Source organism: Scophthalmus maximus, chromosome 15, assembly GCF_022379125.1.
Source record: "Scophthalmus maximus strain ysfricsl-2021 chromosome 15, ASM2237912v1, whole genome shotgun sequence".
Lineage (NCBI taxonomy): Eukaryota > Metazoa > Chordata > Actinopteri > Pleuronectiformes > Scophthalmidae > Scophthalmus > Scophthalmus maximus.
This window is the reverse complement of record NC_061529.1, coordinates 12,287,572-12,308,851: the sequence shown is the minus strand read 5'-3', so window position 1 is coordinate 12,308,851 and position 21,280 is coordinate 12,287,572. Positions and strand designations below refer to the sequence as shown.

General features: G+C 44.2%; 3 protein-coding genes across 9 annotated transcripts; all 3 read left to right on the top strand.

Annotated features, from left to right (window-relative positions):
• Positions 1–59: 59 nt before the first annotated feature.
• LOC118285665 (autophagy-related protein 2 homolog B) lies at positions 60–14,538 on the top strand. 6 transcript variants are annotated; one of them, XM_035609428.2, is made up of 43 exons: positions 60–196; positions 915–1,327; positions 1,440–1,602; positions 1,732–1,884; positions 1,968–2,070; positions 2,355–2,517; positions 2,612–2,791; positions 2,939–3,035; positions 3,147–3,311; positions 3,424–3,575; positions 3,690–3,801; positions 4,061–4,304; positions 4,411–4,573; positions 4,681–4,773; positions 4,883–5,071; positions 5,221–5,494; positions 5,593–5,701; positions 5,778–5,979; positions 6,396–6,538; positions 6,824–6,981; positions 7,105–7,280; positions 7,380–7,530; positions 7,712–7,914; positions 8,388–8,468; positions 8,621–8,727; positions 8,819–8,911; positions 9,020–9,090; positions 9,182–9,258; positions 9,685–9,855; positions 9,956–10,088; positions 10,166–10,365; positions 10,459–10,688; positions 10,772–10,889; positions 10,988–11,179; positions 11,260–11,361; positions 11,443–11,521; positions 11,605–11,809; positions 11,895–11,964; positions 12,050–12,132; positions 12,288–12,409; positions 12,591–12,745; positions 12,996–13,145; positions 13,245–14,538. In XM_035609428.2, exons 2-43 carry the CDS (start codon positions 1,166–1,168, stop codon positions 13,473–13,475), a joined length of 6,225 nt encoding a protein of 2,074 aa, XP_035465321.2. In that variant the 5' UTR covers positions 60–196; positions 915–1,165; the 3' UTR covers positions 13,476–14,538. The 6 variants fall into 6 exon arrangements, with proteins under 6 accessions (XP_035465321.2, XP_035465320.2, XP_035465319.2 ...); XM_035609427.2 differs by having other exon boundaries at positions 10,444–10,688; XM_035609426.2 differs by having other exon boundaries at positions 2,921–3,035.
• A 142-nt stretch (positions 14,539–14,680) lies between these two features.
• On the top strand, positions 14,681–16,916 carry noxred1 (NADP-dependent oxidoreductase domain containing 1). Of its 2 annotated transcripts, none has more exons than XM_035609431.2 (6): positions 14,681–14,962; positions 15,044–15,228; positions 15,668–15,848; positions 16,025–16,179; positions 16,350–16,548; positions 16,647–16,916. In XM_035609431.2, the coding sequence occupies exons 1-6, from the start codon at positions 14,805–14,807 to the stop codon at positions 16,789–16,791; spliced, it is 1,023 nt and encodes a 340-aa protein (XP_035465324.1). In that variant the 5' UTR covers positions 14,681–14,804; the 3' UTR covers positions 16,792–16,916. The 2 variants fall into 2 exon arrangements, with proteins under 2 accessions (XP_035465324.1, XP_035465323.1); XM_035609430.2 differs by having other exon boundaries at positions 14,683–14,962; positions 15,038–15,228.
• An 899-nt stretch (positions 16,917–17,815) lies between these two features.
• Positions 17,816–21,093, top strand: tmed8 (transmembrane p24 trafficking protein 8). The gene is made up of 6 exons (XM_035609432.2): positions 17,816–17,982; positions 18,319–18,466; positions 18,620–18,713; positions 18,833–18,926; positions 19,134–19,427; positions 19,783–21,093. The coding sequence occupies exons 2-6, from the start codon at positions 18,357–18,359 to the stop codon at positions 19,998–20,000; spliced, it is 810 nt and encodes a 269-aa protein (XP_035465325.1). The 5' UTR covers positions 17,816–17,982; positions 18,319–18,356; the 3' UTR covers positions 20,001–21,093.
• Positions 21,094–21,280: the final 187 nt, after the last annotated feature.

Genomic DNA, 21,280 nt, shown 5'->3' with positions numbered 1-21,280 from the left:
GATGGATGAAAAGGGGGAAAGAGAACCACATTAACGCCCGCTGATCACCGATTCTAGTTCACTCTGGAGCGGGCGCGTCGCGGAGGAAGTGCGCGGGTACGCCGTGTGATGACGTCACTGTCTAATCCCGTCCGGGAGCGTGTGGGCTCAGTCGCTGCGGAGTCATGAAAGTGTTTGTAAACAACTCAGTCAGAAGGTAACTCACGAGCTGCACCAGCATCCGCGACTTCAGATGCTCTTCAGCGCATGCATTTCTGCTTCTCGTGGACCCGTTGCGTACGTGGCTAGTGTGTGTTGTTTTTTTTACATTCGCGTCCATCCGCAGCGTGACGGTTGATAACTTTGGGTGGGAAATGTTGGCTTCCAGGTCAGCTAGCGTGCTAACTAGCAAGCGTCCACCGCTTACAACGTTAGCCCGCCGTTAGCCCCGGCAACGCTAATGAGTCCACACACAGCAGAGGTTCAAAGGCGAGCTAGCAGCGCTAGCCGGCTAGTTAGCTTAGTGACATGCCTTTGTTACGGCAGCAGCCGGAGCACAGCTCCCGTCTCCTGGCTACGGTGACAGCTTCGGTTAAGTAAAGATTGCGCATGGCAGCGATTGACTGCCACCACTGGGACACGCTAACAGCTATTTCGCAAGCGCCTTTAGCTAGTTTGTTGTTGCTCAACGCGTGCTGACAATAACACTTGACAGTTTGAGTTGCACTATATCATGACGTTACTCAGTTATACATCATTTATACTAACGCTAACTTAGTTGAGCAATAACGCTGCTCATTTGTGTCCAGTTGCTGCTGTTTGTGTTCGGCCGTGTTGTAAACATTATGTGTCAAGTCTCATGTTGTGTCAAGTGTCACGTGACACATCGTTCCCCCATAAGTGTGTGTGTGTGTGTGTGTGTGTGTTTTCTGTAGGGCCAGCAAACTGGAGTCGGACCCATTTCCACACACATCACTGAGTGTCGACGCATCCTCCGAGGTGTCCCTAGTCTTGGGATATGAGGGATGTATGAACTCAAGATGTCTCGATGTCGTCAAGTCGACAGGATGACACGCCAGTGACACCCGTGATTAATTCATAGCTGTTTGAGTAGCTATAGCATTCCGGTGGCAGAACCTCACAATCCCTTTCAGTACCCGAGCACTACTACACCTGAAGTGTAAAGATGCCGTGGCCATTTTCGGAGTCCATCAAGAAGCGGGCCTGCAGATACCTTCTGCATCGGTACCTCGGCAACTTTCTGCAGGAGAAGCTGAGCTTGGACCAGCTCAGCTTAGACCTCTATCAAGGCACTGGGACACTCGCCCAAGTGCCGTTGGATAAATGGGTACGTGTAGTGTTGCATGTGTGGCAGAAAACACAGCAGACACATTTATTTGATGTTCATACAGAATCTGCTTGGACCGAGATAAGCTTCAACATTGTGTCTTGTTCTTCAGTCTCTCAACGAGCTCCTCGAGACGGCAGATGCGCCTTTTGAAGTAATCGCAGGGTTCATCCAGACAATTTCTCTCACAGTCCCATGGGCAGCCCTGCTACAAGAAAACTGTGCCCTAGAGGTCAAGGGTTTGGAGATGGTGCTCAGACCGAGGCCGAGAGTGGGTAAGGCTACGACAACACTATGAAAAAAGGGCAGAGAAAACATGGGGCTATTTTTGTCACATAAGAACAAGGTGGTAGTTAATTTGACTGAAAAGCCAATTAATATATCACCACTGACTGTTTTTCCAGCATCTGGCACTGAGCCCATGTACTGGTCCAGTTTCATGACGAGCAGCATGCAGCTTGCCAAAGAGTGTCTGAGCCAGAAACTCACCGACGATATGGGAGAGAGCTTCCAGCCTTTCGAAGGATTGGAGAAGTTTGCAGAAACGATAGAGACAGGTAATATGATCATAATGTTGGGCAACATTTTAAAATGTTTACCATGTATCGCATCAACTGAGTTCTAATTTCCCCACTTGCAGTTCTGAGAAGGGTCAAAGTGACATTTTTGGACACCGTGCTCAGAGTCGAACACATTCCGGAAAATTCTAAAACTGGAATTGCTCTTGAGATACGAATCAACAAGTAAGTTTACACAGTCACTGGGATGACAGTTAACTTTCCATATTATTAGGAAAAAAATTCAACATAGAATAATTGATTAAGGTAAAAAGCTACTATCCCATATTAATTTCCAAATATGGAACTATAGTCATTTTTCAAGGAGGAAGATGTAACTGAGGGGAAATATTAATTGTGATGATTAGAAGTGTGCGTGTGCGGAAGATGTCCCACATGTATGCATCAGTCTTCACTTCACTGTAGTGTAGTTCCTTGTCAAGCTAATAGTGATCTGTTTTTGCTCTCAGAATTGTTTACTGTGATGAAACAGGCGAGGAGAGTTCAAGTGTGAATGTGCATCAACCAACCACATTTGCACATAAAAACCTGCAGATGGAAGGCATCACCATATTTTGGGATGAATTTTCAGACGTGTCTCGGGCCGGATGTAAATCTTCACCACCTCCAACGGTTGGTGCAGCCAATTTAGATCGCAAATTTAATTTGGCATTAAAGAGTTGTATGCATTAGTCTTATTTTAACAATGTGTCTTTTATTTTTTTAGGAAACTGAGCCAAAACTTTCGCCTAGCTGGAATCCCAAAATAATATGTGAGCCTCATCCCCAGTTCACAGAGCCCGTGTCCTCTACAACACCCTTTGAACCTGTGCAGGTTGGGAGCCTTGGTGGTAGAATAGAGCTGTCCCTAACTCTGAAAAACAACCTAGCTATGCCTGGAGCAAAGGTAAATGAACACTTTCTTGATTAGAAAAAATTTGAAAAAAATAAAGAATATTATATATATACACTGTATATATATATAGATATATGCAATATTATGCATGTGGGGTAATGACAGTAATGAGGCTGTTAGAGATGCTTTCCTTTTCAGCTGGATGTTGTCGTACATATCGATACACTGATTTTCCTGCTATCCCCGCGACAAGTTCATCTTCTTCTGGACTTGTTTGGAGCTTTCTCTGGTGGAAGTGAGCGCCCATATGTGTTCACAGATGATTTGTAGCAAACAGGGTAAAACATTTTTTCGAATTACTTATTTTGAAAAGCAGCAAACACTATTTCTCGCTCTTCGTGTGCAGGTGCACAGGAATGGGCTAAGGACAGAAAGAGTCGACCCATACAGCAGGAGGATGAGTATCGGCTCCATATGGAACTGAACCGCTGTCTGAAGAAGGACACTGCTGTGCCAGGAGGAGACCCCGACCTCTTTGAGAGCCAGACCACCAGAACGGTGTCAAGTCGAGGTTGAACTCAAACTCCTTCCTCTTCCCCTTTGATTTACCACAGGTCATATGTCATAGGTGCATCTATCTAATGAAAATGGTCTTTTCCTTTATTTTTCGGTTGCCGATGTAGATGATGTGTTCTTCTCCATGGCTGACATGGACATGTCTCACAGTTTGTCATCCCTCCCTCCTCTTGGTGAACCACCCACCGTTGACTTGGATTTGTCACTTAATAGCAACTTCTCTGCCTCCCCGGGAGAATCTCCCTCTGGAAACGCAACAGTGAGACTCAAAATCATAGAGTCTGGTTACTCAATGACTAAATAAAATCATGTGTTGTAGCTTGTTTGGTGAAAAGATTTCTCACATAATCTGGCATTATATCTGCATTTGTAGGCGCTGTGGGAAGATTACATGGATGTACCGAGACAAAGAGAGAAGCAGGCTAACGAAACAATCGTCCAGTCACGGGATTCACAACTCCCTCAAAAAATATTAAGACAGGCTTGTAAGTACCACAATATAACATATACTTTCTACAAGTAACTATTAAATACCAGTCCCTCAGCAGCCATGTTTTGAAAGGTAAAGAGATTACCTTAGCTTATCTCCCTGAGTGGTTTCTAAAGTGTCCTTATGATCAGTGATATCAGCAATTTCCTTCAGTGAAAATCTACAACTCTTGTCCCTCTGTTGCAGATTTTTGTTGAACTAGAGTTTTTACCAGAGTGAAAATTAAGTATCTCTATATCTGCGATGTATTTCAGCACATCCAACCAAAACCCATGGTGATGAGTCGAGGCCCGAGCTGGTGTTGAGGCTGACACTGGGCAGCCTGGCTGTCTCTGTCCTCCACATCGACCCGCTGCCACCACCAGATGCTGCTCCTAGTCCCCTTGGCCCCATGGCTGCACACTTCTTCAGCATGGTGGGCCCGGGCCAGATTGCCCCGGCTGATCTCCTTCAATCTCGGACAGCATTTAATCAGGCTTGTCCTCATGACCACCTCAGGTGCACTTTTATTTTTCGCTAACTCCTGTTGTGCAAGGTTGTATACGTCGTCTTACTCCTGGACAGGTATATAATTTGAGTGTGTAAATAATCCGTCTGACCGCAGGTTTGTGTGCCAAGGTCTGAAGATAAACTATGAACACTGTCAGGGATCCAGCTTGCGGACTTTTAGCACTGACGTCTCCCTTAACCAGATGGAATTTCTGGAGTGTCTGTTCCCCTCTGAGGTGGTCACTGGTGGCACCCAAAGAGGCATTCAGTACACCGAGGTAAGAGTTTCAGGCCTGAGCTCAACACATTTTGCACTGCACTGCACCCTCGTTTGCAGCTGGCTTGGTGTCAGCAGTGTTTCTCACTGGTTTCTCTCACATCTCAGCTCCTGACTTTTGACACCACAGTCAGTGCGGATGCACCGCTCACCACCTGCCTTCACCTGCTTTACAAACAGGCTGAGCGCAGGGGGCCTCAGGTAACGGCATTTGTTGGTCCAATATGAAACCACTTGCGCTTAATGATGCATAAAAAAAAGCATTTGCGTATTGTCCTGCATTCAGTCAGCCCTTTGCTTCTCTGAGCAGGTCGGCCAGGTTCGCTTCAGCACCATTCCCAGGAAAGCCGAGATCCAGGTGGAACTGGGCCCCGTGCGGTCCGAGTTGGACATCAGCATCGTAGACCGTCTCAACTCACTTCTGCAACCTCAGAAGCTGGTCACCACAGAGATGATGGCTTCCCATATGTATACGTCCTATAATAAACATGTCAGCTTGGTAAGGTCCTCCCAGGAACTAATATGACAAATGTAAAAATATTACAAATAATCATGTAATTTATCCATGTCTTTATATGAGATTAAAAAGCTAAAACTGTTTCATATTTATAGCCTCTACAACGCTGTGTTTCAATTCTAATTTCACAGCACAAGGCCTTTACAGAGGTTTTCCTTGATGACAGCCACACTCCAACCAACTGTCATGTATCACTGACTGTAAATGCCCCAGTGCTGGGCCTTGCAATCCGCTTCCCCATCCCTGACCTGCGCTCAGATCAGGAGAGGGGCCCATGGTTCAAGAAGTCCCTGCAGAAGGAAGTGCTCTACCTGGAGTTTGAAGACCTGGAAGTGAAAACGGAGTTCATGGGCGGCAGCTCTCCTGAACAAACCAAGATGGAGCTCACTTTTAGGGAACTTAGTGGTGTGTGGGTTAAAAGTTTCCACTCTTCTTTTATAATATTTTATTTTTCAAAGGAGTAACTGCTCTTTAACCTGCGTTTTTTTCTTCATTTTCAATAGGGAAGTTCCAGGAGGAGCCAGATCAACCAGCTGCAAGGTTCCTCAGGGTGTCCCACACCATGGACGGAGACATGAACACGTCTGAAAGTGTAAAGTTTGACTGGCCAAGGTAAGTTTACCCAATTGTCATTAACCTGATCAGTCCATTCAGGGCAATTTCACTTATGTAGACTCCCTCTGTGTAGAGTCGTGCTGAAGATGAACCCCACTGCGGTCCACTCGATCCTTGAGCGTGTGACGGCGGAAGATGACGAGGGGGCCGAGGATCATTCGCTCGAAGAGGAAGAGGAGGAAGGGGCTGCTCATTCACTGAAGGATGTGTGTGACTTTGGGAAACCAGAGCCATCCCCCTTTTCTTCACGTAGGGTTATGTATGAGAATGAAGAGGTGGGTCGTGGTCAAAAGGCCACATTCATCAAAAATGATTGTTATATTTCTTGGTGTTGAATTGTTGTTGAACATTCAGTGGAGCTACGAAATGATCCAGTTTAGAAACACCACCTGATTATTTCATACATGTCTGCTCTCGTTATCAGAGCACAAATATGCTTGATGTTAGGAAGAAAACATATTTGTGCTCATTTGAAAACAATCTATTCTTAATGATCTTAATTGTAGAATCTGTGGTATAGATTTGTTGATGGATTTTGCATTCTGTAGCGAGGCTGCAAGTCTTTGGTTGATGAATAACCCTATATGACAGACGCATCATTATGCAAAAAGAAATATGAGCACTGCTTTGCATACCTAACCTGTTGACAGAGCAGGTTGTGATCAGCCCTTCCATTTATTCTTGATTCCAGATGGTCATTCCTGGAGATGTTGCTGACATGACAGAGTTCCAGGAAAAAACCATGAACAACTCTCGCTTCATCCTTGAGTTGTGTCTCCCCAATGTGCAATTAGCGCTCCCCAGCAAGGCGTTCTATGAAAAACTACACAACAGGTATGAAATTTATAATATTCTATTGCAGTAAATGGCAGGATGGCAATAAGAGTACAGCAGAGAAAATTGTTAAATAAAAGGGTTGTCATGAAAAGAAAGTTTACTGGGCTTTACTGTCGGCTACAAAATCATGACATTTAATACTTTTCCACATGTATAAAGTGTTTTGTGGCAGAAGTTTGTTGAGTTTACCTCCTGGTATTTAACCTCTTCATTGCATAATTATAATAAGACATTTAGTCTGTAGATTTTTCAAATCTAAAATGTATGTTTCTAATGGTTTAGGATCAACAATGACCTGCTGCTGTGGGAGCCCACTGCTCCATCCCCAGTGGAGACAGTTGAGAGCATGCCCTATGGAGTTGGCCTCTCTGTCGCCAGTCAGTTGATCAACACTTACTCCAAGGACAGCTTCAGTCAGTTCCGCTCTACTGGACCCGAGGGTGAGGCAGCAAGAACCTTGCACATTTTCAATACTGTGGTAAAAAAATTGTGGTATGAGGTCACGTTTTAGAACTTTTGCAGCTTTAATCACTTCATAGAGATGCTTTCTGTTGTGCTTTCAGAGGACTCCAGCGGCTCAGAGGAAGAGAACATGCACTATTACTCTCCTGCCTCTGACCTGGGTCTCAGGTCCCGCAAAAAGAAAAGGCCCAAAGCCCAGAGCAAGACCTCCCAGAGTCTGTTCTCCGTCATTCTCAGTGTCAATCACGGCTTGGTGGCTCTTCAGACCAATTCTAAGGTAAGCTCACGTTCATTTTGAAATGTCTCACTGTTCTTAAGGGCTTATGTAGGTTCTCTTAGCAGACAGTGAGATTGAGTTTTCATCTGTTTATTCCAGAAGGAGGATAAAACTGTATTGAAAAACAAACATGGCGAGTTCTGGCTGGAGGTGAAAAATGCTGTGCTGTTCAGTGTCACGCAGTATGAAGGCTACAAAGACCAACACTACATCTGCTTCAACACCAGTAGCATTTGCATGTATCACCAAGGTAAATCGACTGCACCTGTTCACTATAGTATATGTCATCATGAATGTGTGCTATATGTTGATAATGTGACATACACATTAACAGAATTCTACTTCATTGTGTCAACATCTCTGCTGTTATGTCATGCATTGACTATGTATACCCCTTTCACTGATGTCCCCCGTCCTGTCAATCTGTTCAGGACTCATGGATGGAGGCACCTCTGTCTCAGACATGAAGTTACCATGCAGGACACATCCCCATTGGCTAGAGCCGACTATCTACCAATCAGAGACGTCTCCGGAGAGATCCTCAACACCCTCCGAGGGTATTGGTCTGGAGGCTCGTAGCATGGTGTCTGTCGCTGTCAAAGTCTCATCGCAGAATGCAGAACGCAACGTCAAGGTGGGGCAACACTGACACGGTGGCTTAAGATCACCCCCTACAATACGCTGAAATAAATTTTTAAGAGGTCAGAAGATGTAAAATTACTTTAAGTTTAACATTACAAGGGGCAAGCAAAGATGATTTGGACATTCTCCAGAGTCTGCCATTCACATATGACGAATGCAGCGGGCAAATATCTTGAGTCAGACGCGTTCACAATCGCACGATAATATTCGGAACATTCTGTTACATCTGGTTAGAGCATGCAGGAAGCAGGACATGATGATAACTACACTGTGGAAAGCAGTGTTTTTGTTTAGTCATCGACACACTTGCTCGCTGTGTATCCTCCAGAGATTTTTGCTGCTGTGTTCTCTCATGGGCTCACTCGGACATTTGATTAGGGGGCTGGCAGGAAAAGTTCCGGAGAATGTCCACAGCAAAATTTGCCTTTGGTTTGCTGCTGACTGTGGTGATGTGTGTTGATGCAGGAGTTTCTGGTTGCCGTTGGAGTGAGAGGAGCCACACTTCAGCACAGAGTCGTCGTCCCCAGGTTTGGTTGGTATGACCAGGTAAGACAACATGGGGCGACCACCTCACTAACTGTTACGCAGCTCTTTTCTATTCTTTCACATTCATATGAAATGTTCAGAGAGCATAAGAAGTTAATGGCAAGCAGTGAAAAGGGATATTTGTAATCTTATTGCTAATTTATGTGCGACAGATTGTTGACTTTCTGAATATTTCTGATGAGCCTGTGTTGGGTTACGCCCCTCCTACGTCTGTCACCACCCTACATCTACACCTATGGAGCTGCTCTTTAGACTACAGGTAAAGAACCCTTCAAGACTCCAACTCATTTAAATATTAAACGTTATTGTTGCCTGTTTTTTCTCATGTAGCATTGTTTTTCTCTTGACAGACCCCTTTACCTGCCACTCAGATCACTACTGATTGTAGAAACTTTCAGCATCTCCAGCAGCCTCTCTTTAGATCACTCTTCTTCTACACTCAGGTAATTAGACTGTCTACTGATTTTGTCACTGATAAGAAATTGATAGATGAACTTGCCACTGCGTTATAGAAACACTTGTCTTTTCTAAGTAGAACATGTCGTTTGCAGGATCATTCTGGACGAAGCTGCTCTGTTCCTCTCAGACAAGAGTAATGCCGTCTCTGTTAATCTAGCACGTGGTAAGTTAACCTTGCTCATGATTTTACATAAACTTCTTGAAGTGTTTAAAATGCAGCGTTGTCCAATGTTTGCTGTTGGTTTTTGTCACAGACTATGTCCAAGTGGTAGACATGGGAACGCTGGAGCTGAGGATTACAGCTGTCAAACCTGCAGTGGATGGGAAATCGGTAATTGTCTGTCCCTAAATTGCATTTGGGTGCTTTCACACCAACCTTGTTTGGTCCAGATCTTTTCAGGTTAGTCCAAAACCAAAATAAGAGAAATGAAAGGTTCCTCCGACCAATGGACCAAAATTAAGTCCAACCAAAAGAGTTGGTCTCAGTCATGATCAAACTGAACCAGGATTCAGTACGTTTGCAGTGTGAAAACATTTCTTAAATGGCTCAGACTTTCAGACCATTTGCAGGAAGTTAAGACGGCTTCTTAGAAGAAGAAGAAAAAGAAACCATAAGAGAAGCAAAAATCTGATCAAATGTATACTGTACAATGTAACAGAGACCTGAGACTTGGTTTGGACTTTCAGGTGTTGAAACGTCCTAAAAAACAAGGATCATTCATTTCTACATACATTTCCATCGTCTATTTGGTGATAGGTGGAGCCCAGGTTTGAGCTGCGCTGCTCCAGTGACGTCATTCACATCAGAACGTGTTCGGACTCCTGCGCTGCCCTTATGAACCTTATCCAGTACGTAGCGAGCTATGGAGACCTACTGTCCCCCGCAGAACCAGAGGCAAAGCACAGCAGCACTACACAAAGAACCAAGGTCAGCAGAGACGCCTTTCATGAGCCAATTAGACATAGTTAAAATACATTTCACAACCCAACCAGTCTTTGTTGCTTAGTCTGAGCGTATGTTTGGACAGGCGGAGTTTGCTGGTCGGCCCACATCTCAGACCCCTCTGCTCGCTGAGACTGAGCAGCAGATGTTGCAGGATCTGATGAGCGAGGCTATGGAGGAGGCTGATGTGCAGCACACACCAGGGCCGCAGCAGAACGGTGAGGACTGTGTTAAGTAAAGGGTTCGAGTTGAAAATCTGTGAATGAGATTTTCATAAAATTTCCTACATCTGCAGGTGCACACGAGGAGAGGAATCATGACCATGACCCACCTCACTCGGACCTGTTCCTGTTCCCAGATGAGAGCGGCAATATTAATCAAAATCCAAGCCCCACGTACCCCATGCTTCACTCTCCTCTCATTACTCCTGTGCCGAGCCTGGCGCACGAGACGGACGACTTTTGTATCCTGGAAACACCTGGTTCCAGAGGAGAGGTTGGGATATACTCATTTGTACACAGTTTATGGCCTGGTAACACAGTGATTGACTGTAAGGAATTGACTCACTGTCAGAAATATGTGTTTCAGGATCGTGATCAGGAGCCAGTGGTAAAGCATCTTACTTCAGATCCAGTGCAAATCAAAGACGATCACTTCAGTCAGCCTCTAGATGGAAGCGATTCCAGTCGTGGAGCCGTGAACTTTCCCATCCCCGAGGTGCGCTACCTCATCAAAGAGATATCTGTCATCTGGCACCTTTATGGTGGGAAAGACTTTGGGAGTGCGACTTTCACAGCATCTCCTGCTAGGAGCCGGGGGTGAGTTATTTAATTGTGCAGACAATGTGTGAATATGCTCGAGGGAAAACAGACCGTTTCATTTTTAATTCTCTGCATTGCAGGTCTACACCTCATAGCTCCCCCTCTCAAACTCCAGTCAGACAGTCCAGTGCTTCAGGACGGGTAGGAGGTGGAAAAGGAAGGAACCCTGATGTCTTGATGGAGATCCAGCTCAGCAAGGTGAAGTTGTTCTCCTGTTTACTGTGATACACTAAATCAGATCATATAAATGCCTCGTGTCATTGTTTAATTGTTTACCTCTTTTTCTTTTACCTCAGGTGAGATTCCAACACGAGGTGTACCCACAGGCCCAGGTGGCCTCTGGGCCGGCCGTGGACCAGCCGGTCTCCCGGCAGGTGTTTATCGTGCAGGACTTGGAGATTCGAGACAGACTGGCTTCTTCACAGATGAACAAGTTCCTGTACTTGTACTCGAGCAAAGAAATGCCCCGCAAAGCTCATTCTAACATGGTAAGAAAAAAAGCAACATGCTAACATTAACCCAGTCAAGAAGTGCCGTAATGTAACTTCTTGTGTGCTGTTGCTCTTAGTTGACAGTTAAGGCAGTGCACATGTGTCCGGAGTCGGGCCAGGCTCCTCAGGAATGCTGTCTGCGTGTTTCCCTGATGCCTCTTCGTCTCAATATTGATCAGGTACAAGACTGCGGATCATTTTTCCAGTGACAAGCACAGCATCCTCAGTTACATTTTTAATGATTGTTTGTTTGTTTGAAGGATGCACTATTCTTCTTGAAGGACTTTTTCACTAGTCTTGCTACTGAAGTTGAGTTTTTCTCACCACCTGCTCAAGAAGGTAAAACGGGTCATTCACACAAACGCCCTTTGTCATGAACCTCACTTTCAACTAAAAGCTGCTGCTGATGTTTTGTTCCGCAGCCTTCTGTGTTTCCTCAAAGAAAGCAGCGGCCCCTGAGATCTCCTGCAGCTTCTCCAAGCATGCTGGCAGCAGCCAGGACCCTGCCCCGATAATCTCAGTACCTGTTCAGAGACGTTTGAGCCACAACGGATTTGCCACATCTGGCAGGGAAGAAGTCACTGACACTGAAGCTCTGTCTTTCAAAGACCAGCCAATCTTCTTTAGGTCAGTGTTTGGAAAAGAAAAAAGGAATAAACACGAAACCTCTTGGTTTGATTGGTTTCTTGTTAACATTTTCTTTTCCTAACAGGGAGTTTCGATTTACGTCTGAGGTTCCCATTCGCTTGGATTATCATGGGAAACATGTTTCAATGGAGCAGGTACAATGTCTAAGAGCACTTTGCATTAATCCCACATTATGTTATAATGTTTTTTATGATTAACATTATGACTGCTTTGTTTCAGGGAACATTTGCAGGGATCATTATTGGGTTGACACAGCTCAACTGCTCGGAGCTGAAACTGAGACGGTTGTGCTACAGACAAGGGTATTTTCATCTCAGTAATATATCAAATGAGACTGTTGATCTATCATGTATATTGGTGTGTGAAATTTGCAATTAATAAACAAGTATATAATTCACTATTCACAAAGAACAAAAACATTTTTTCCTCAGTATACTAAGACTTGTCTGTCTTTCAGGTTGTTAGGTGTGGATAAGCTGTTTTCCTATGCAATAAACGAGTGGTTAAATGACATAAAGAAGAACCAGCTTCCAGGTCTACTGGGCGGTGTCGGACCAATTCACTCTCTGGTACAGTTGGGTGAGTACAGTCAATACTCTTAACCCCATCATAACGCATGACAGGAATGATAAAAGCAAAAAGTCAATATTGAGCTTCTCCTGCCGCTCTGAATGTCATTTACGGTTTGTGAGTTTACTAATAAAGGTGTATCTCTCAGGTATCGTATTTTGGCAGTTCTTAAGATGAGTGATTTGTTCAGTTCAGGGATTCAGGGACTTGGTCTGGCTCCCGATTGAGCAGTACAGGAAAGACGGTCGCATAGTCCGCGGGTTTCAGCGTGGAACTGCCTCCTTTGGAACATCTACTGCTATGGCTGCTCTGGAGCTCACCAACAGGATGGTGCGCACCATACAGGTAAACTCAACAGGCTGTATTCATAGTGTTCCCCACAGATTCTGTCCTACACATTGTCTAGTATCAGTTGTGACTATGACAGATGGGTATTTTGTCAATGTGTTTGAGAGAGAGAGCAAGCAAGAGACGGCGGGGCTATGAGCAAATCAATATGCACAGCTCTACAATGAATCAACAGCACACAACACTAGAGATCATGATGAGAGGTGTAATAACATTTTCGTTTATTGTAAAACTGTCTGATTTTTAGGCGGCAGCAGAGACGGCCTATGACATGGTATCTCCGGTGCCTGATGAGAGAGACACAAAGAGGATAAAACGGTTCTCCCATTACGGCCTGGCTCATCAACCTGTGGACCTCAGAGAAGGTGTCGCCAAAGCCTATACTGTGGTAAAAGATGTAAGTGAACCTAAAGCTGAAATGAGTATGTCCGCTGTAGTGACATTAATGGAAAGAAACAGTTGTTTATGTGTGAGTGTGTGGTGTTTCCATTTACAGGGGATCACAGACACTGCACTGACCATCTACGACACGGCCACCCGGGAGCACGAGCAGCGCGGGATGACGGGCGCTGTGGGTGGAGTTCTCCGGCAGCTGCCACCAGCAGTAGTCAAGCCTCTCATTATGGCCACCGAGGCCACCTCCAACGTTCTGGGTGGGATGAGGAACCAGATCCACCCTGACGCCCGCCAGGAGGAATCGCAGAAATGGAGGCAGGGCGAGGAGTAATTCTTGTTTGCCACTTTGTACCTGAAACCATGGCTGTGCACAAGCAATAGCTGATGAACGTGTTGGAAACTTTTCTTCAGAGCATTTTTGAATAGGAACCACGTCAAGAGGTTCGATACAGCCCTGGTGTAGATAAAATACGGTTCATCTCATGGCAATTTGAGCTTCTGTGATTCAGCTTGTGTCAGCGTGTCAGTTCCCTCACAGTGCCTTCATGGTTGTCAATCATAGTCCAACTGTGTTTCGTCAAAGGGATGTGAAGAATGAGGATTTTATGAGCCACGCCGTCTCAATGTATATTGTGTTCTGTTGTTAATTAGACGATGGCATTTTAAATATAAAATCAGAATAACGCTGTTGTCTAATGAAGTGCAGAAATTTGCTTCATTCTCAAAACAGCTCTGTTTACAAGTTGTGTGTGTGGTTACGTTCCCTCACTTGGTGTTGACAAACACTGATATTATATTGTAGGTGTAATGACCCGTATTTTATATAACGTACTTTATGTGGGCCTTGTTATTTACTGTAAATAGTCCAAATGTGTATCACTTCATGCAAATACAAGAGAACAAATGTAGAAACAGAATGTGTTACAGCCGTGTAAAGTTCAGTAATCAGCACTTTTACGTGACTTGAAGGTCTACTTGCCCAGATGAAAGATATACGGTGAGGACAACCAAATTTGTTATGAAGTTACAATTTTTTTTTCGAGCTGTGATCAACGTTTAATTTTCACAGAATTTGCTGTCCTGAAAAGCTGCTTTTAACATTTAAAAAAAATAATTGTGCCAGTCTGCTGCTCACATTGTAGATACTACCTTGTACAAGGAGCTGCATCTGCTCAAGATCTTCAAGCACAGTCCTAATATCCTGCTCAAAATATTTTCTCTCTGTGTGCTGCTTTTGAATATTAGCATTCTGAGTGATATGCTGTGTTATACGGTTGCTCTTTTTTTGTGTTAAATGTGGAAAGAATAATTTCTTATACATACGTGTACAGTTGATTGTTGAATTTGTAATAAAAAGCATGAAAGGGAAATAAAAACAGTTCAGTTTCAAACAAGTCGACTGTGTAGTCAATCTAAGCCTATAAAGGCAAATTCACACCCGCCTGATATGAAAAATTGAAATTGTAGTGGATAAAATTGCTGTTTTTAAATGAAGCAGCGTTTTGTCGCGAGCTTTATTTTGAAACATGTAACCCGTTGAATCGGAAGTTGTGAATGTCGGCATGGCAACAGGGTGAAGCTGTTTTTCTACTATGTTGTCAGGTTTGTTAGTTTTTTTCCACTCTCTTCACATGTTACTACTGTGGGACCCTGCGTGGCGATGGAGGACGTGGCCGCGGGTCTGAAGAGTTTGTCCTTCGAGTCTGGACTCGGCGCCGAGGAGAAGGAGCTGCTGCACCTTCGCGCACGCGCGGCTGGACTGGCATTTTGCCGGTGCGCGCACGCGCTGTACCTGTGCGAGCTGGTCCGCTCGCTGAGGTGAGTTACCTGTGCGTCCGTTCACACTCGTGGTGTCGTTCGTGCTGCTGCCTGACGGCCCTCCAACTGTTGTAGATACAGATGTGCCATCAGAGGTCAGACCGCAGACAGAGCCACAGAGGAGGCACCAGGAGGAGACGGTGACCTCTGCGTGGGGATACTTGGGGCAGGTCACCAGGGCAAACAGCTGCTTCTCTCCCTCCTGGAAATGACCGACATCCAACCGGCACACGTCAAGGTCTCCACCAGAAGACCAGAATTGGCAGGTTAACTGAAACATTTTTTTAATTCGAGGCACACCATTGTCAAATCAGAGTTGCTCTGATGCAGTGAAACTCGCACTGACTTAGCCAGCGTGTAGTGGCGTTGGCTAATGTCACCAAATACTAATCAATGCGTTATGTTGTGTCCTCTGCAATGAAAAGGCCTTAACTGTCAGATGTAAAGCCTAATAATACTAAGGCTAAAGAAAGAAAGTAGGCAGCAGTGGCCACTAATGCAAGAGGCTCTGCTGAGTTAAGGAATACAGTGCATGTTTATTCAATGAGTTTAGACAGTGTATAATTTGGAGGTAAAAGATATTCATGACCTTGAGCCTGCAGACGGAAAAAAAAAAAGTTATATTTATATTCTTAAGATCCTGCTGTTGTTGTTTGTTTTTGTAATAATTATTATTATTTTTGTGTTATTGCTTTTGTGTTTCAGTGGGATTTGTCCAGACGGGGGTCGAGTGTTTCTTTGACAACAGCAGACTGGCAGCATGGGCAGACGTTCTGTTCCTCTGCTGTCTCCCCTTTCATCTCCCAAAAGTCTGTGCCGAGCTCCGCTCTCACTTGTCAGAACACTGCCTTGTGTACAGCTTCATCTCTGCCGTGCCTGTCACCCGGTACCACAAACATTAACACGCACATACAGCTGATACTTATATATATTTATATATATATATATATATATATATATATATATATATATATATATATATATATATATATATATATATATATATATATATATATATATAATTTTTTGTCAATGAATCCCTCTATTGAATTTCTTTTCCAGATTAGCTGAACTTCTTGGACACAACTTCATCCTAAAACCACAGTATGACTTTGTGGGCGGTGACACTGCAGATGTGTGGCTGTCCTGCACTGCTGTGTCCACAGCTTTGAAAGATCCTCTGCTGATAGATGCATCGTGTCCCCTCGCAATGAGCGGTAAATTATGTTGACTTGTCCCAACCTTTGAGCTTGTCGTGTTACATAAGATGCAAGGGTAAACATTTGAAATTTGATGCAGTGAGGCCTTCGCTCCTGATTTGACATTATTCATATTGATGAGGCTGCATTCCCCTGTAAATGTTAAACTGGCGTCTGTCTCCCTGTAGGTGGCATTTCTCTGAGTCTGAACTGGGCGTGTGCAGTGCTGTACACCCTGCTGAATATCTGCACCTCTGCCAGTCTGCGGTCCAGTGATGCTCTCTCCCTGATCAACGAACTCTTCCAGGAGAAATGGATGCACGCTGTGCAATTGAATACAGAGAGTTTCATCAGTTCATCTTATGCAGCTTCTCTTCGTGGAGATGAGTGAGTACATTACTGCTTGGTTAAAGGAAACAATGCTGCTTGTGTTGTACTGTTAATGAGGATTGTGCAGTGTCTTTTGACGCTTTTCCCCCTTTTAGGCCTTTTCCCTGGATTTCACTCACTGAGGCTCAGAACAAGGAGACACCACTGCTGAGGTTTCTGTCAAGCAACAAATTGATGCAGCAGTGCTTCTCTGCAGCATACAAATCACTGCTGGTGACACCAGCAACAGTCACACTCTAATGTAAACATTTTATTCATAATTGTCCACCACAACCGTGTCCTTTATGTTACACATACCGTTTTGAAAATGGTATTGGTATGATATATGCAAGAATACATTTGAATAAAGGAAAATCTGCAATGTATTTTGTGATGCCTACAACTGTATGATATTTTTTTAAACACTTTTTGTTTTTCATACATTAGCATCGAAGACGAGTATTCAAACGGATGACGTCATGCTCCTTTGCCTTCACTTTCATGCACATGTGCTTGAGCCCTGTTTGGCTCTTGGAGACTTGACAGGCTTCACCAGGGTCTCCCAGTCATTTTTGGTTCCTAACAGAATGGACTCATCCAACATTTTCTTCCTTTCCTCCTCCCATCTGATGGTCTTGCTGGCTATCAGCCAGCTTTTCTGCAGCCGGCTCCTTACTGTACCTCTTGGAGATCAAAATGGCTCGGCTCACAGGCTTTGGAGCATTTTGCAATAGAGTCCATCCGTGTTGCTGGGCAGCATGTTCAACATGCACTTTTCAAAGTGACTGAAAAATACAAATATACAAATAACAGGCTAAAAACACAAACCATTACATTTAATAATATCGTGATATTGTGACAAGTGGACTACTAGCAATCTGAAGTGGAACTTGTCTGTGGAAACAGGAAGTTTCCTAATAATATCAATGTGAAAGAAAATTGCAAATTAATCTTATTGAGTATATTATCTAATATTTAATATCCATTCGTTTAGTTTCATGTCTGTATATTTCACGTTGCTTTTATTGTGAAGTCAGTTCGTAAAAAGCGTAAACAAAACACAAAAATAGAATTAATGCAACAACAATAAAAGGCACATGCACCAGAGAGGTCAGATGAACACATTAAATAGAAGAAAACAATCTTCTCTTGACTTGGCTCTACTGCTGCGGGGTCCTGAAGCCCCCGGCGAAGAGAAGCGACCTCCCACAACAGGGGTTCTATAACCGCCTCAGATTCGCTGGTTTTCGTCAACACTCGAGAAAACACGGAAGTATATTAAAAAAAAAAAAAAAAAAAAAATCTTTTTCCTGTCAAGCAGCGGCGGTGTCAAGCATCGTGGAGGGATCTGTCACGGGATCACAGTGATGTGCAGTCGCCTGTCCCCATGACCTGAGCTGGACGAAAGCGAAACGACGTCGAGGTATCACATTATCAGCGTCGCGTGTCGAGGTGAGTTTGTGCACTTATAGACGCTGTTTGCTAGGTGGCTAACGGGAGCTAGGCAGCTAGCCACTCGGAAGCTAACGTCAGTTTGTCGAGATGGGGCGAGTTAAAGAGACACACACACACACACACACACACACACACACACCGTTCCGTTCTAATGGTTTGTCGTTTGGCTTTGGTTCATGAGTGTGTGCTGTGGTCAACACGGTCCATTAGTGTCCGGTGACGGTTTGTTTAGTATATCCAGGCAGCGCTCGTTCAAGTTGTCATCTCTCTCCCTCCCTGTGGCTGGAAGAGGCGGGGCTTCATCTTTCTGTTTTTTTCTTATTTCCCCCTCAGCCACGCAGACTGAGGTGTTTGCCTTCGCCTTTACAGCCATGGAGAGATTAGAGGATACATCAGAGCTCCAGTCGCGGCTGTCATCCCTCTCCTTCTCTTCCTTCCCCGGAGTCACATCCAAGCAGAGCGACGACAGACCGCTGGACAGGTGAACCTGTTGCTGCTGCACACTGCTTCTTACTATGCTACTGCGAAGGCGCACAGCTAGTTATGCTCATTGCATCCTAATGCACAACCCCCCCCCCTCCCCCCATCAATACTGACTTTTCTTTTTTCTGCTGCTATTGTCCCGTCAATCCAGGCTCCAGAATACAGATCTCTCAACGAGCATTACCCAACCAACAGACCGGGCGGACATGGATGAAATCAAGGAGGATTCAGGGCAGCGCTCAGAGGTAATTCATGTTGAAGTGTGTCGGAGAGGCTGTCACTCGGTGGCACAGTCTACTGTCATTTTGCTCTAATAATGTATCTTTGGGTGTGTGTGTGTGTGTGTGTTTGTGTGCATTTTGAGGGTAATGAAGAGGTCCCCGCTGAGCCGGCCCCCGGGGACGGAGGTGAGGAGAACAACAGTGCTGGGAGCTGTCAACTCTCCGCTGAGATGAAAAGTGAGAACCCGCTGAGTGTGTCATCATGACTTCTGCTTTTATCTGCGATTTTGATTCAGAGGTTTTTCCCTGAATCTGCTTCGAAATGTGTTCACGGTGTAATACAAGCTCTGAAAAAAGATACACCTACACATTTTTTAAAAGATGTATGATGAGCAGAGTTGCTGCTTTGTAAACATGCCCGCTTGGGTTCCTCCCCGATGGCAGCCCAGATGCCGCCCCTGAATCCGCCGACGACGTGGACATCTGCCACACTGAAGGAGCTGAAGGCAAAGCTGCGGCTGGATAAGGACAGCGTGGTGACGGTGTACCGAGGCGACATCATGACAGTTCACGTTCCCACTGTCCCCGAGGCCAAAAGAGTGTGCTGGGAGTTCGCTACAGACGGTTATGACATTGGCTTTGGCATCTATTTTGACTGGACTCCTGTCACGAACCGGTCCATCACAGTGCACATCAGTGAGTCAAGTGATGACGAAGATGAAGAGGAGGAGATGGAAGGTCAGTGGGGGTTTGCAATTTAGAGTTTGAAGTAATGTAAATTAGAGCCTGACCGATATGGATTTTTTTTAGGGAGTGAAACATTTTCTATATAGATATAAAGAAAAAGATAAAGCAACAACAGAAAATATAGAACTTGAATCAAGATCAAACATGTTTTTAAAGGTAAAATACAAACACAACTGTACATCCTTTCTGCAATGTTTATTCTGTAAAATAAAAGTTTTAATTCAGCAAATATAAACGGCAAAACATTTTTCCCAGATGTCGTCTATAAAAACACATCAGTTTCTTCTGCTTTATAAGACAGTGAGGCAGTGTGTTGACTTTATGTTTCATATGATTTCTGTTGTAGGTCCCGTCAGTAATGGAGATGTAGAGAAGGGGTCCAAAACGCAAAGCAACTCAAACTTGGCTGAAATCCTACCCGTTTACCGTCAGGACAGCCACCTGTCCGTCTACGGTGGGAGCCACGACTTTCCAGGTGAAGGAACTTACCTGCTGAAGTTTGACAACTCCTACTCACTGTGGCGAAACAAAACTCTTTACTACAGGGTGTATTACAGTGCCTGATGCGGCAGTCTATTAAAAGAGAATGTTACTCTTATTCAAAAAAAAATATTTTTTGATTCCAATCTTGGAAGAGAAATGAAATTATAATATTTAAATATAAGTTAAATATAGGCATATCTATTTTTTATTACTGTCAGCTTGAGTTGCAACAAGTTTAAGTTTTACATATACCGTCCAAGAAATGCAACATTCGCACCTACTGCTTGCTGATAGATATTTGAAAAAGCCTTGCATTGGTGCCATGTTCCCATGTTTGCACTGTGCTACTTGGTCAAGTGCCCATCATAAAAAAATATATTGTCTTTAGCTGTAACATGTCTGTGGTAGCAGTGATCAGGGGACAGCTGCAGAGAATATATCTCACTGGGCCACGTTCTCAATTTTTTCTTTGTGTGTCTGCGTGCATTTTCTACGATTTTGATTGTTCTTTTGCTTTGTTGTTGTGACTTGTATTTGTCCTTCTGCCTTGTAAGTGTGCATTTCATTCATATCTGTGTTGAATCTGATAATGCAGAATGCAACTATGAAATACAAAGTGTGCACCGACTGTGTTTTTTTGCCATGCTGGTGCTGTGTTGGTAAAAAAGATGAATGTCCTGAGGCAAGTGGTGACAGTTTTTTCAGAGTTTGCTTTTTACGACACAAATAAAACCACCCCTTATCTCATAAAGCTCTTATTATGTAATATAGATTCAATATTTACATTTGCCTCGGCCCCCCCCCCCCCCCCGTTAAATTTAATGTTTCGGAGGTAGGGAGCAGTTGTAATATTTAATCTAGTCGTGTTTTTTGTCTACGTAAGTGAAAGTAAGCGTGTTTCTTTTTGAATATCCTCAGTGTGTCGGACATACTCTGGATCTGATTGTGTTGAATAGCTTTGTTTCATTTTTTCTTTCTTTCTTCCTCAAACCAGTGCTTTAACCATGCTCACTAATGCGGATGTTTCCAAAGATGCCACAGATTTGGCCGCTCACGCCACACAATGTAAAGCAGCAGGTTTAAAGCCTCCCTTGTTTGCTGTACTGTACCTTCACTGTAAGTTATAATATCTGTTCATGAAAAATTTATATTCCACAATAAAAAGGAGATTGTCTTTCTTTGCAGTTCATTTTTCAGGATTAGATCGATGCTGCGTGAACGACTGTGATTAGTCGTTTGCTGTATGCAAGCCAAAGGTTGCAGAGTGATGAACTTAAACAACACCATTAAAACTGCCGCTGTATCTCATCTCATAGCAGTCTCATTGCAGGTCCAGGATTAGAAAGCGCTTCAGCATGGTC

Coding starts and splice junctions, on each gene's coding strand:
- LOC118285665 (XM_035609424.2), top strand. CDS start 1,166: ATGCCGTGGCCATTTTCGGAGTCCATCAAGAAGCGGGCCTGCAGATAC. Junction 2,792..2,920: donor TAGCTATGCCTGGAGCAAAG/GTAAATGAACAC, acceptor TGAGGCTGTTAG/AGATGCTTTCCTTTTCAGCT. Junction 7,281..7,379: donor CTCTTCAGACCAATTCTAAG/GTAAGCTCACGT, acceptor TGTTTATTCCAG/AAGGAGGATAAAACTGTATT.
- tmed8 (XM_035609432.2), top strand. CDS start 18,357: ATGGAGAGATTAGAGGATACATCAGAGCTCCAGTCGCGGCTGTCATCC. Junction 18,467..18,619: donor GACGACAGACCGCTGGACAG/GTGAACCTGTTG, acceptor CCGTCAATCCAG/GCTCCAGAATACAGATCTCT. Junction 19,428..19,782: donor TGAAGAGGAGGAGATGGAAG/GTCAGTGGGGGT, acceptor TTTCTGTTGTAG/GTCCCGTCAGTAATGGAGAT.
- noxred1 (XM_035609430.2), top strand. CDS start 14,805: ATGGAGGACGTGGCCGCGGGTCTGAAGAGTTTGTCCTTCGAGTCTGGA. Junction 14,963..15,037: donor GAGCTGGTCCGCTCGCTGAG/GTGAGTTACCTG, acceptor CAACTGTTGTAG/ATACAGATGTGCCATCAGAG. Junction 15,229..15,667: donor CAGAAGACCAGAATTGGCAG/GTTAACTGAAAC, acceptor TTTGTGTTTCAG/TGGGATTTGTCCAGACGGGG.